Source organism: Dictyostelium purpureum (assembly GCF_000190715.1).
Source record: "Dictyostelium purpureum unplaced genomic scaffold DICPUscaffold_7, whole genome shotgun sequence".
Taxonomy (NCBI): domain Eukaryota; phylum Evosea; class Eumycetozoa; order Dictyosteliales; family Dictyosteliaceae; genus Dictyostelium; species Dictyostelium purpureum.
The window spans coordinates 1-12,391 of NW_003519344.1; the positions used below are offsets into that span (position 1 = coordinate 1).

At 22.2% G+C, this 12,391-nt stretch overlaps 7 protein-coding genes across 7 annotated transcripts; 3 read left to right on the forward strand and 4 right to left on the reverse strand.

The window, feature by feature from the left end:
• Positions 1-399: 399 nt before the first annotated feature.
• On the forward strand, positions 400-940 carry DICPUDRAFT_25866 (uncharacterized protein; the record flags this gene model as incomplete). Its single annotated transcript, XM_003283322.1, has 3 exons — positions 400-487; positions 630-750; positions 850-940. Coding segments are annotated over 3 exons (300 nt in total), but the record flags the coding sequence as incomplete, so codon positions are not given.
• A 473-nt stretch (positions 941-1,413) lies between these two features.
• DICPUDRAFT_52224 (uncharacterized protein) lies at positions 1,414-2,460 on the forward strand. The gene is made up of 2 exons (XM_003283323.1): positions 1,414-1,572; positions 1,653-2,460. The coding sequence occupies exons 1-2, from the start codon at positions 1,470-1,472 to the stop codon at positions 2,384-2,386; spliced, it is 837 nt and encodes a 278-aa protein (XP_003283371.1). The 5' UTR covers positions 1,414-1,469; the 3' UTR covers positions 2,387-2,460.
• Positions 2,461-2,544: 84 nt separating this feature from the next.
• Positions 2,545-3,258, reverse strand: DICPUDRAFT_147037 (uncharacterized protein; the record flags this gene model as incomplete). The annotated part of the gene is made up of 3 exons (XM_003283362.1): positions 2,545-2,638; positions 2,738-2,809; positions 3,092-3,258. The coding sequence occupies 3 exons, from the start codon at positions 3,256-3,258 to the stop codon at positions 2,545-2,547; spliced, it is 333 nt and encodes a 110-aa protein (XP_003283410.1).
• Positions 3,259-5,441: 2,183 nt separating this feature from the next.
• Positions 5,442-6,505, reverse strand: DICPUDRAFT_25810 (uncharacterized protein; the record flags this gene model as incomplete). The annotated part of the gene is made up of 5 exons (XM_003283363.1): positions 5,442-5,554; positions 5,628-5,635; positions 5,708-5,769; positions 6,183-6,298; positions 6,376-6,505. Coding segments are annotated over 5 exons (429 nt in total), but the record flags the coding sequence as incomplete, so codon positions are not given.
• Positions 6,506-7,075: 570 nt separating this feature from the next.
• DICPUDRAFT_74358 (uncharacterized protein) lies at positions 7,076-8,558 on the reverse strand (the record flags this gene model as incomplete). The annotated part of the gene is made up of 4 exons (XM_003283364.1): positions 7,076-7,538; positions 7,801-8,093; positions 8,155-8,387; positions 8,468-8,558. The coding sequence occupies 4 exons, from the start codon at positions 8,556-8,558 to the stop codon at positions 7,076-7,078; spliced, it is 1,080 nt and encodes a 359-aa protein (XP_003283412.1).
• A 393-nt stretch (positions 8,559-8,951) lies between these two features.
• Positions 8,952-9,808, reverse strand: DICPUDRAFT_147040 (uncharacterized protein; the record flags this gene model as incomplete). The annotated part of the gene is made up of 3 exons (XM_003283365.1): positions 8,952-9,310; positions 9,388-9,517; positions 9,584-9,808. 3 exons carry the CDS (start codon positions 9,806-9,808, stop codon positions 8,952-8,954), a joined length of 714 nt encoding a protein of 237 aa, XP_003283413.1.
• Positions 9,809-10,766: 958 nt separating this feature from the next.
• DICPUDRAFT_6001 (uncharacterized protein) lies at positions 10,767-12,228 on the forward strand (the record flags this gene model as incomplete). The annotated part of the gene is made up of 2 exons (XM_003283324.1): positions 10,767-11,280; positions 11,357-12,228. Coding segments are annotated over 2 exons (1,386 nt in total), but the record flags the coding sequence as incomplete, so codon positions are not given.
• Positions 12,229-12,391: the final 163 nt, after the last annotated feature.

Here is a 12,391-nt window from a genome sequence, read left to right on the forward strand (position 1 = left end):
GTTATTTTTATACCATCAGTGTGAATTAATTTCAAAAAAAAAAAAAAAAAAAAAAAAAAAAAAAAAAAAATTGAATTGAATTGAATTATTGTTTAAATTTTGATCATAATTAAATAAATTTATTTGTTCATTTGAATAAGTAAGAATTTAAAGGATTTGTTTGTTTGATTTTTTTTTTTTTTTTTTTTTTTTCTTTTTTTTTTTTTTTAATTTTTTTTTAAATTCAAAAAAATTTAATTTTTTTTTAAATTTTTTAAAATTTTTTTTTATAAATTTATATTTCTAAATTCAATAAATATATTAAAATGGTATGAGAAATTTCAATATTGATTTATTCATAATTTAATCATTGGTACTAATTTAAACATAATATTTATCAATATGTATATATAATTGTAGTCACACACTATCGTTCTTATTCAACCAACTTTTAGCAAAGCCAGTCGTACTTTTATGGATTACGAATCAGTAAATCAAGCCATCGAAGGTAAGCAATCACTTAAATATTTATAAATAACGATTTGAAATAACTAACCCATTATTGTTTCTAATTTAATAATAACAATTTATTCTATAATCATTATCACTATATATAATGATCATAATCATAAACATAATCATTATTATAGGTATTTGCCACATGTATGAACAAAAACTTAAACAATTAAAACCACACCAAAAGAATATTACATACGACATTTCACAATTATTTAAATATTTAGACGAATTTGCTGATTTATCATGTTTAGTGTAATTATTTTTATTATTATTAATATTCCTCCATAATAATATTTATTTATTTTAATTTTAATTCTTTAAAATATTAACTTATTTTTTTTATTTATTCAGATATACATCAAGTATCAATGCCTACACTCCATATAACAAGGAATGGATTAAAACCAAAATTATTCATCATTTACAAAAATTAGCTCAATAATAAATTTATATTTCCTTTAAATGGAGTGTATAAAAAAATAAATAAAAACAAATCTGTATAACTTTTTAAAATATATTTAAAAAAAAATATATTATATTTAAATACAAAATGTTATTTCACTATTTCTATTATTTCCGATGCAGCGTGGATCACTTTTTTTTTTTTTTTTTTTTTTATTTTTTTTTTTTTTTTTTTTATTATTATTTAGGAATGGGTGATTCTATTAATTTTATTATAAATTATAATATTTATTTTATATAATAAATTAAATAAAAAAATAACATTACCATTGGAACAACAATAATGGGGTATATTCCATTCAAACACACTTTTTTTTGTAAAATAATAAAAATATAAACAAATATTTTACCCCCAAATAGTAATATATTTTTATTTTTTTTTATTTTAATTATTTTTAAATTTTATTTATTTACTTCAACAACATAATATTATATTTCTATTTTTTTGTTTATTTTTATTGATACAAATAATTATACATAGAGTTTTAATTAATAACTTTAAAAAAAAAATGATGATGAATGAAGAAATTAAAGGAATACCATGTTTAGCATTTTCATCAGTAGTAACTCGTTCATCTAGCGATTTCGATTCTGACCATGGTATCAAAAACTGTAATTATTATAATAAATAAATAATAAAAAAAAAAAAAAAAGAAAAAGAAGGTATTTATATTATTTTTATTTTATTAAAGCAATATTAAATTTTAAATTTAGTAGAAATACAAAGTGTGATGGTTCAGAAGGATGGAGATCCGGATCAAATGATAAAAACCAATATGTTATTGCCGCATCAAGTGGTATTCAACGTTTCGTTGGTATTTCAATTCAAGGTAGAGGTGATGCTGATGAATGGGTATCTAGTTTCCTTATTAGATATAGTTTAGATAATAAGAGATGGTATGAATATAAAAATGGCCAAGTTTTCAATGGTAACATTGATAGAAATGGGGTTGTTAATATTAAATTCGAACCAGCTATCATTGCTAAAACAATATCGTTACATCCAATAACCTGGAATAACCATATCAGTCTTAGATGGGAACTCTATACCGATGATGAAGTATGTTCATTCCCACAAATTCAAATGGGTAATGTTTCAATTGGTGACAAGACATTATCAAACAACAAAGGTCCAATAGAATATAGCCGTTGTGTTACTTTTGACAAGCCATTCGTCGGTGCTCCATGTGTTTCATTGGGTATAAAGTATTTCGACTTTTCCAAAGAAAGTGGTCAAAATCGTTGTGCAGTTGAGGCTAAAAATATCACCAATAAAGGTTTTGAAGTGATATTTAAACGTTTCTCAAATGACAATTTAATTAATGACTGTTCCATTGACTTTGTTGCTTTTTGGAAAGGAGATGACTATATCCCATCTGATAACGAGTTTAAAAATCCTTCATTGTTTTTATATAATAAAAAATAAATAAAATAATCCAATCATTTTTATTAATATTGACCTAAAAGAGTATTTAAATAAATAAAAAATGCATTTTTAACAAAATATTGATTTTAAAATTATATTGTTTTTTTGTTATTTTATTTTATTTTATATTATATTATATTACTTGATATTTTATTTTATTAGTGTTTTGGAAGAGCAGCCATTTGTCTTTTATTGATTTGTGGTGGCATCCATCTGGTGTAATAAACATTTTTATGTGGTGAGGCAAGGAAGCTATAATGGTATAAAATGGTTATAGTTAATATCTGACATGTTTTAATTAAATCTATAAAAAAAAATTATGTAACATTTTCTATTAAATTTAATATTTACCAAATATCGTTTTCAGCTTGTAAAATTGGTAAAATCATTGATAATCTTCTTTTTTCTTCTTTTTGGTTATTACTAGTTTTTTAAAATGAAAATGTTAATATCTAAAATATCTCAAGCTATGGTGATAGTGATAGTGATAGTGATAATGATGGTGATGATGACGATGATGATAATTAATAGCAATGGCAGTATTTAATAGTGTTAATGATAATTATTAGTAATAAGGGTGATTATTATGAAATTTTGATTTATTATAACAATTGATTATTAATTATTTTAAATTTGTTATAATAAATCAAAATTTCATCAAAAGAATGTTTGCTATTAATGCTTTGAGTTTAAAAATAAACATACAGTCTATCAATTTTTTCGTTGAAATAAATAGCAGTTGTAACAGTGGTTACTACAAGAAAAGTACCAAAAATAGCATAACCTGAAATTGCTACTGGTGCTCTTCTGTTATAATTTAATTTTGGGAAACCTCCAACTGGTGGTAAATCTTGAGTCCACTTGTTTGACATTATTATATATTAATTTATGATATGATTGAAAAAATTATAAAAAAAAAGAAAATTTTTTTTTAAAAAAAAAAATTTAAAAAAATTAAAAAAAAAAATAAAAAAAAAAAATAAAAAAAAAAAATAATAATAATTTTATAAAAACATAGTTTTCAATTTAGTTCTCAAAATAAAATAAATAAGCTTTTATGAAAAAAACAGATAAAATATCAACTTTAATTAATTGTTCGTTCTCAATGTATATTTAATTTATTATTTTTAATTATTACTCATTTATTATCACTTTTTTATTTTTCTGTTTTAAATATAGAATCATTCAACAATGCATAAAAAAAAGAATTAAATACTTTAATAGTTTATTTTTTTTTATAGTAAAAATGGTAATACCTATAGTATTTAGATATTTTTAGATAAAATTTTTATATGTTTTTTTATGTGTTTGTGTGTGGTGTGTCAGTGTTTGTTTTAAAAAGTATACATGTAAGAGAGCGGGACTAGAATATATGTGTGGTGTGGTAGTGTGGTTTAAATAATAGTGTACACAATTATAAACAACACTATAATTTCATCCTTTCTCCTCAGCTTTAAATAGCTTATGAATGAAAATATTATCCGTGCAGTAAAAATAAATAGTAACAATTATCAAAAAATATAAAATATTTTTTATTTAAAAAAAATCTATTATGACAATGTATTCTTTATTAATATTGTAAAATATTATCCATCTAAAATAAATTTTTGACATGTTAAAAGTGAGTTTTAAAATACAACATTATAGGATAATATGATTTTATAATTTTAAATTTCACAAAGTTTATATTTAACTTTTTAATAATATTAATAAGCTTTACATTAAAATCTTGAAAAATAGATTGGAAAAGGGTAAAAAAATAAAATACTACTAACATGGTTCATTTATAAAAATGACCATCTCTTTCGAATCAATAGGAATGGCATATAAATATTATTTCCCAAAAAAAATTCTCAATATTAATATAAAAAATTCTCTCTATATATTTATAAAAATAAAAAAGAATTTATATCTTTTTTTTGTTTGTTTTTTTTTTTTTTCCTTTTATTAATTATAAATTTTTTATTTTATTATTTAATCATTTTTATTATTATTTTTATATCTATATTATTTTTTTAACATCTCTATCTATATTATAAATTATAGCAAAAATAAAATAATAATTATTTAAATAATAATAAAAATAAAAATATAAATAAATATAAATTAAATAGGGTAAAAATAATTTATAATTTATAAAAATATATATTTATTAAATCCAAAATTATTAATCTTTCAATTATATTTTGTTTAGTTTTTTTTTCAATTAATTGAAAAAAAAAAAAAATAATATTAAAAATAAATTAATAAAATTATAAATATTTTTATTTATTTTTGATTATCATTGCTAATGACTATATTAGGTAATTTATAAAAAGTATTTTAAAAATTTATAAATTATAAAATAATAATTTTTTTTTATTTTTTTTATTAATCTTAAAAAAAAAAATAGAAAATATAATAACATTAGGCCAGAATTACGATCCAGTTATTCCTAATGATCTTCATAAAATTGGTCATTCAGCAATGCAAACCTTAACTCAAACCTTACATCCAAAATTTCATCCAATTCTAAGTTCAAATTTTCACAACAGTAACCATTTAATATTTGGTGGGGGTAATTTAATGGGGGGAAATAGCTGCGAAAAAAAAGAAAAACCTAAAAATAATATTTCTAAAAAATAGTTTATACATGAAATAATGTTTTTAAATCAAAAATTAGTTTTAATTTAAATAATATTTTATCGAATTGATAAAAATTAATTATAAAATTAATAAAAAAATTCTTTTATAAATAATAACTTGAAAAATTAATCACATTAATTATCTTTTGAAAAAAAAAAGAATTTTTAAACTTAAAATATAATTAAAAAAGTTGAAAATTGTTGATTAATAATTTCTATCTAATATATAATCTTTTTACACACTTTTTTTTTTTTTTTGGGGGGAAATGATTTTTAAAATATTTAAAAATAGGTTTATTTGTTTAATCGATTTTAAATTATTTAATAATAAATTAACTAATTTAAGTTGATAGGATTTGAATTTAGATTTTAATATGACATTAAATTTTCTATAGCTGTTATTGTTATTGTTGTTGTTTTTGATAAAAAATTTAACCACAAACTGATTTACAACCATAATAGGCTTCACTGTAAACTGGAATAACGTGACAATCTTGACCTGGTTGTGGACATTCAGCCATTTGGCCATTACCAACATACATTGCTGTTAAATAAAAATAGGATTGTTAGAATACTTATAGTTTACCTTTTTCAATATTATTTGTTTGAATACATACTAACATGTCTAAAATAAAAAAAGATATTAAATTAATAACAAATAAGCTATTTAAAGAAAAATAAATAATAAATTACTTACGATGGGCATGGTGCTTCAAAGCAATAGAATAATAAATCACCAACAATACATCCGGAAGTGTCCTATATAAACAATATATTAATATAAGGTTTTAAACTATGATTGCCTTGAAAAAAATATACATACTGATGGGCTGCATGTACCTCTAAGACCATTTTTAACTACATTAGAACCTGAACCTGAACCTGAACCTATAGAAAAAAATAATTGTTTTAATTTTAAAATACCAATTTTAAAAACAATATATAGAAAAATTACCTGAACCACTACCACTTGATGAACCTGAACCGCTTGATGAGCCTGAACCGCTTGAGGAACCTGAACCACTTGATGAACCTGAACCACTTGATGAACCTGAACCACTTGATGAGCCTGATCCGCTTGATGAGCCTGATCCACTTGATGAACCTGAACCACTTGATGAAGCACTTGATGAACCTGAACCTGATGAAGCATCAGAACCACTTGAGGAAACAGAGTTACCACTTGAACCACCACCACAATCATCAAAGCCTTGATCATACTGTTGACTTGCAGTACGTTGAATACCAGAGAAACCAGCCTCTTGGTATGAGGTATAAACAAGACCACCTATAATTATAGAGATTAAAAAATCAATATATTTCACTTTTTTTTATTATCAATAATATTATTTTAAAACAACTTACTGCAATCCATGCCACCGCTACCACCACAACCGCATGATGTACCACCAAAAATGTATGGACAACCACATGTGGCGTAATTATGAGCAGATGAAGCAGCAGCTTGACATACTGACATTGGAACTATAAAATTATATATAATATTAGATTTAATGTTTTTTTGTTTTTTTTTTATTTATTCATTATAAAATCTAAAATTACCAGCTGGAGAAGTTATATTTCTTGCTGAAACAAATAAAATTGAAACCAATAATAAAACTAAAGAGAAAGCAACTCTCATTTTTGTAATGATATATAAAATGAAAAATAAAAATAAAAAAAATAAAAATAAAATTTTAAATTATGAGGGAATCCGCCTCCGTCATTTTAAAAATCACAAAAAAAAAAATAAAAAAATTAAAAAAATTAAAAAAAAAAAATAAAATTAAAATATCTTTTAGGAGAGTTTTTCCTATAATACTCCCCTTTTATAAATATCATGCCTGGTAATCTACAAAAATATAAAAAATCCAAACACCAGGATGCCCTTTTCAATTTGAAAATACTGATTATTTTATTTTAGGAACCAAAAAAAATAAAAAAATCAGAAATTTAAAAATGGGAAAAAATAAAATAATAAAATAACAAATAATTTTTAAAACATATCTGAAAAGTAATTTTACTTTTTGTATTTTTATTTTTTTTTTTTTTTTTTTTTTTTTTTTTAAAATTTAATATCGTTACCCAAAATTGATCTACCCTCTTCTAATTTTAAATTACTTGTTGTATAATTAACTTTTAGTTTTTGAATTAAAAATTTTGAAGCACTGGATAAATGTTGTTGAACTGAATCATTTTGTTGAATAGTGTCATACAGTTGGATTGAAAGAATAAAAGCTTTTTTATTTAAACCAGATGAACTTTCGGTGAGATAAAATTGATTTTTTGGATTGCCACTGTTTTTGAATTTAATAATGTTTTTTACCATTATCGCTGATACCTTATCAATACGTTCAAATAGTTCTTTAGAGAATGATTCTAGTCTTTTAACCTTATCATTTGGCTCTTCATTTTCTGGACAAATCCAATTGATTGTATCTTTAACATCATCATAATGACCAGATAGTAATAATGACCAAATATCTTTTTCAAACTTGATGTCCCTTGGTGAATTTAATTGTAATCTGCTAATTCAATATTGACGAGTTTTATTTTATAGCATAAACCAGTATCTTCAAATTTCAATATACAACCTTCAATATATTTGAGATTCTTTATTGTTTCTACCAGTTCGTTTGGTGCTTGTAATGGATGCTAGGTTTGGACTATTCTTTATATCAATTAAATCTAGGGTGTTGGAATATTATATTTATTGGCGCCCTTTTTTAGTTCTGGCCACTTTAAATATTGACCTGTGTGAATGTTCCTAATGCAATCAGTTTTAATGACTCCTCTTTATAGTGAATGATTATTGGTTGTTTTGGTGAAGTAAATTCGAATAATGGTGAATAGCCACTCTCTAAACATTTTTTTGAAAACTCGCTATATTTAATATTATTTGATTGATTTGATTCTAAACTCAATATAAAATTATTCACCATTGTACCCAAATCACTGATTCCTTGTTTTGATCCCCAATAAACACCATTAATTGAATTTTCATTATTTAATAACATTGGTGAAATTAAACTACCATCAATTTTATCCATTAATATATAATTTCCCTCTAATGGTATTAAATCCTAATATATATTAGTATAAGTAACTAAAATTTAAAATTATAATAAATATGTAAATACTTACTGCTTTGCATTCGCTTTTTTCATTTATATTAAAAAATTTATGTAATTTCCTAACTAATAGTTTATGGGTATCTTTGCAAAATATTAAACCTCTGCATTCTCTTCTAACCTTTAATAAATATGATTTCTTTGGATCGGTTTCACTTACTGGGTCTGGAAATGATTCATCATAAATGGAATCATAGTTAAATACAATAGTATTCTCTCTAATTGATTCCCTAAATCCTCCAACATCTATTTGAAATGTTAGTATTTGTTTTAATTAACTTTTTTATTTATTTTAAATTAATTATTTATTTGATTAAAATATATACCTTTAATAGCTTCTCTACATTCTTCAATTGTTATACCAACTGGAAAGATTGTATTGTTTTTTAATGTATAGTCTATAATACTGCTATCCATTCTTTTAATATTTTGTTTTGTCTAATGATTTATTATTACATTATTTTTTATTAATATTTATTTAAAATTATGTTTATTTTCAAAAAATTATTAAATATTTAAAAATTACCAAAAATTATAAAAAAAAAAATAAAAAAAATAAAAAAAAATAAAAAAAACAGAAAAAAAGAAAAAAAAAAGAAAAAAATAAATTATCTATTATTGTTATAAATTGATTATGTATTTTGGTATTTAAATAATATTAGAGTTTGACCAAAAAATGTTAAAGAGAAAAAAAAAAAAAACTTTTATTTATTATAAAAATACAGAACTAAAAAAAGTTTGTAAAAATTAATTGAACCCTTCATTTATAATCTAAACCATATAACCTGACCCATATTAATATACTGAATTTTAAATTTGTGGTAGAGGACCAAAGGTTGCATTCATTTCATCTTTTAAATCTTTTACCTCGTTTGCAGGCAATGAGGTCTCTATTTTCTCGATTAAATCTGCTATTTTAAAAATGATTTCTTTTGATTTATCAATATTTTTATTTACTTTATCTAAAACTTCCTTAACACTTAATTGGGCTTGGGTTGCATCGCTAGTTTTAATTTGCATAATATTTGTAAACTTTTTAGCCTGTTTGGTTTCTACATCTCTAATTTTTTGCATTATTTCATTTTGTTGTTCGTGTATATATCCTGTTGAGTTTTTCAAATATGTTTGTACATCTATTGATAAATTTAAAAGAAATTTTGGATCCATATCTATAAAAAAAATAATAATTTTAATTAGATTTTAATACTATTTGTATTTATATGATTTATAAACTATAACTACTTACTGGGTATAGTCATTTGATGTTTCTTCTTTAAAAATCTAATTAGTTTTTCCTCATCACCCAACGACTCTAAATTTTCATTTTCGTCATCGTCACTATTATCTTCATCATCCAAACTTAATAAAGGATAAAACTAAAATAATCGTGGTTAGAAATCGTCATATGAAAAATAAAAAGAATAACCTAGCGTTATACTTACAACAGGCGTTTTATATAGTACTTCTAATTCGGGGTCAATATATTCTTTTTTTTCTATTTGATTAATTGTGATAATTTCATTTGTACTATTACTTTTTACCAAAGATTCATTCGATATTGATTTATCTAAACCAAAACTTCCATATATATTAGATGAGGATGTTGATGATGATATACCATTATTATAACTATTATTGTTCTTTGCTGTACTTTCTGTTTGGCCCATTCTTAATTACAATATTTCAACAAATATCTGATATAAATTAAAATAAATTAAAAAATTATAAAATAAAAAAAATTTTAAAAAAAAATGAAAAAAAATTATTTTTTTTATTTTTAAAATATTTATTTATTTTTAATTATTTATTTTAAATATTTATAAATTTAAGTAATTGTTTTAAAAAGGAAAACAATTACTTAAATTTATTTATTTTTGTTTTAAACAATAAATAATTTATTATTACACAAATAGCTATTAAACAATTTAGGTGATTAGTGATACAAAAAAAAAATAATAATAAAATATATTTAAAATAATTAAATTTTGATTTAATCAACCAAATTTGATTTGATTTAACTCAATTAATTTTAAATATTGCATTTAAATACACAAAAAAATTAATTAAAAAAAAAAAAAAAAAAAAAAAAAAAAAAAAAAAAAAAAAAAAAAAAAAAAACCGAATTAAATTTTTTTATAATTTTTTTTATTTTATTTTTTTTTTTAGAAATTATTTTTTTTTTAAAATAAACTAAAAAACGAAAAAATAAAATAAAATTAAATTATATATTATCAGAATTAAAGAATGGATAATAGTATTTTTTTTAGTCTCGGAAATGGTATCAAATTTAATAAAAAGAAATATCAAAAAGAAATTAATATTTTCAATGGTTTAACTTCTCAAGATTTAGATAAAACCCACAAAATCACAAATAATAAAGCAACCTTTTTTAAAAATACACAATCACAACAACCTAAAGTAGAGATTGAAAAAAAAAAAAAAGAAGAAAAAGAAGAAAAAGAAGATGACAGTAATGATGAAGAAGATGAAAATAATGAAGATTTTATAGAAGATAATGATGATGATGATAATGAAGAAGGAGATAATAATATTGTTGAAAAAGAATTTAAAAAACAAGATTTCAAATTATTCAATAAAACTGAAAACAGTGACGATGATGAAGAGGAAGAAGAGGAGGAAGAAGAAGAATCTGAAGAAACCAAACAAAAGAAATTAATTGAAAAACAAAAAAGACAAATTTCAGAGTTTAGAAGAATGAATAGAATTAAAGTTGAAGGTACAGATGTTCCAGATCCAATTAAATCATTTGAAGATTTAGATGATAGCAAATTCAAAGTTAGAAAGTATTTAATTAAAAATATTCAAGAGAATGGTTATAAAGAACCATCACCAATTCAAATGCAAACCATTCCAATCCTTTTAAAAGAAAGAGATGTAGTTGCAATTGCACCAACTGGTTCTGGTAAAACTGCTGCTTTCTCTATTCCAATCCTTTCAGCTCTTAGAGAACCAAAAAAAGAAGGTTTCAGATCAGTTATTATTGCACCAACTCGTGAATTAGCTCAACAAATTTATCGTAATTTTAGATTATTAAGTAAAGGTAAACCATTTAGAATTTGTGTTCTTTCAAAGAATTTACATAATCAATCAACTGATGAAAGCTTAATTAAAAATTATGGTAAGTTAATAATTTAAAAACAAAAAAAAAAAATAAAAAAAAACCAGCACTAATTTTTTTATTTTTTTTTATATAGATATTTTAATTACAACACCATTAAGATTAGTTTATTTAATTAAAGAAAATGTATTAAAGTTAAACAATGTCGAATACTTGGTATTTGATGAAGCAGATAAATTATTTGATAGAGATTTTGTTGAACAAATCGATGATGTAGTAACAGCATGTCAAAACCAAAAATTAAAAATTTGTCTTTTTAGTGCTACAATGAATACATTAGTAGAGGAATTAGCAAATTCAATTATGAAGAATCCAATAAAGATTACAATTGGTGAAGAGAATGCAGCAGCAGTTACAGTAGATCAAAAATTAATTTATGTTGGTCGTGAAGAAGGTAAATTAATGGCAGTTAGACAACTCATTCAAAAAGGTTTAGAACCACCCATTTTAATTTTCACTCAATCAAAAGAACGTGCCCACGATCTCTTCCAAGAGTTGGTATTTGATGGTATTAATGTAGATGTAATTCATTCAGAAAGAACTCAATTCCAAAGAGATACCATTGTAAAGAAATTCCGTACTGGTAAAATTTGGGTATTAATTTGTACAGAATTAATGGCTCGTGGTATGGATTTCAAAGGTGTAAATTATGTTATCAATTTCGATTTCCCACAAACTTTAGCATCATATGTTCACCGTATTGGTCGTACTGGTCGTGCTAATAGACCTGGTGTTGCTTATACCCTTTATACTGACGCTGATAAACCAATGTTACCAACTATTGTCCATGCAATGAAGAAATCTGGTTCTGAGGTACCTGATTGGATGTTGTCTTTAAAATCAACTGGTAAAGAAAAACATCAATATAGAAAGAAAGGTGTAAATAGAGAAACATTTTCAACTATTCCATTAAGTGAAAGAGCATCATCTAAATTTAAATCAAAAAAGAAATCATTTAATTTACCAAATAGCGAAAATCAAACAAATCAAAATGAAAATGAAAAAACTAATAATAATAATAACAACAATAAAAATAATAAAAATAATAATAATAATAATAAAAATAGTAATAATAATAAAAATAATAAAAATAATAATAATGTAGATAAAA

What these genes read in the sequence shown, in the direction of transcription:
- DICPUDRAFT_52224 (XM_003283323.1), top strand. Translation starts at nt 1,470, where the DNA reads ATGATGATGAATGAAGAAATTAAAGGAATACCATGTTTAGCATTTTCA. An exon ending in TGACCATGGTATCAAAAACT is followed by an intron (nt 1,573 to 1,652) that starts GTAATTATTATA and finishes ATTTTATTAAAG; the next exon opens with CAATATTAAATTTTAAATTT.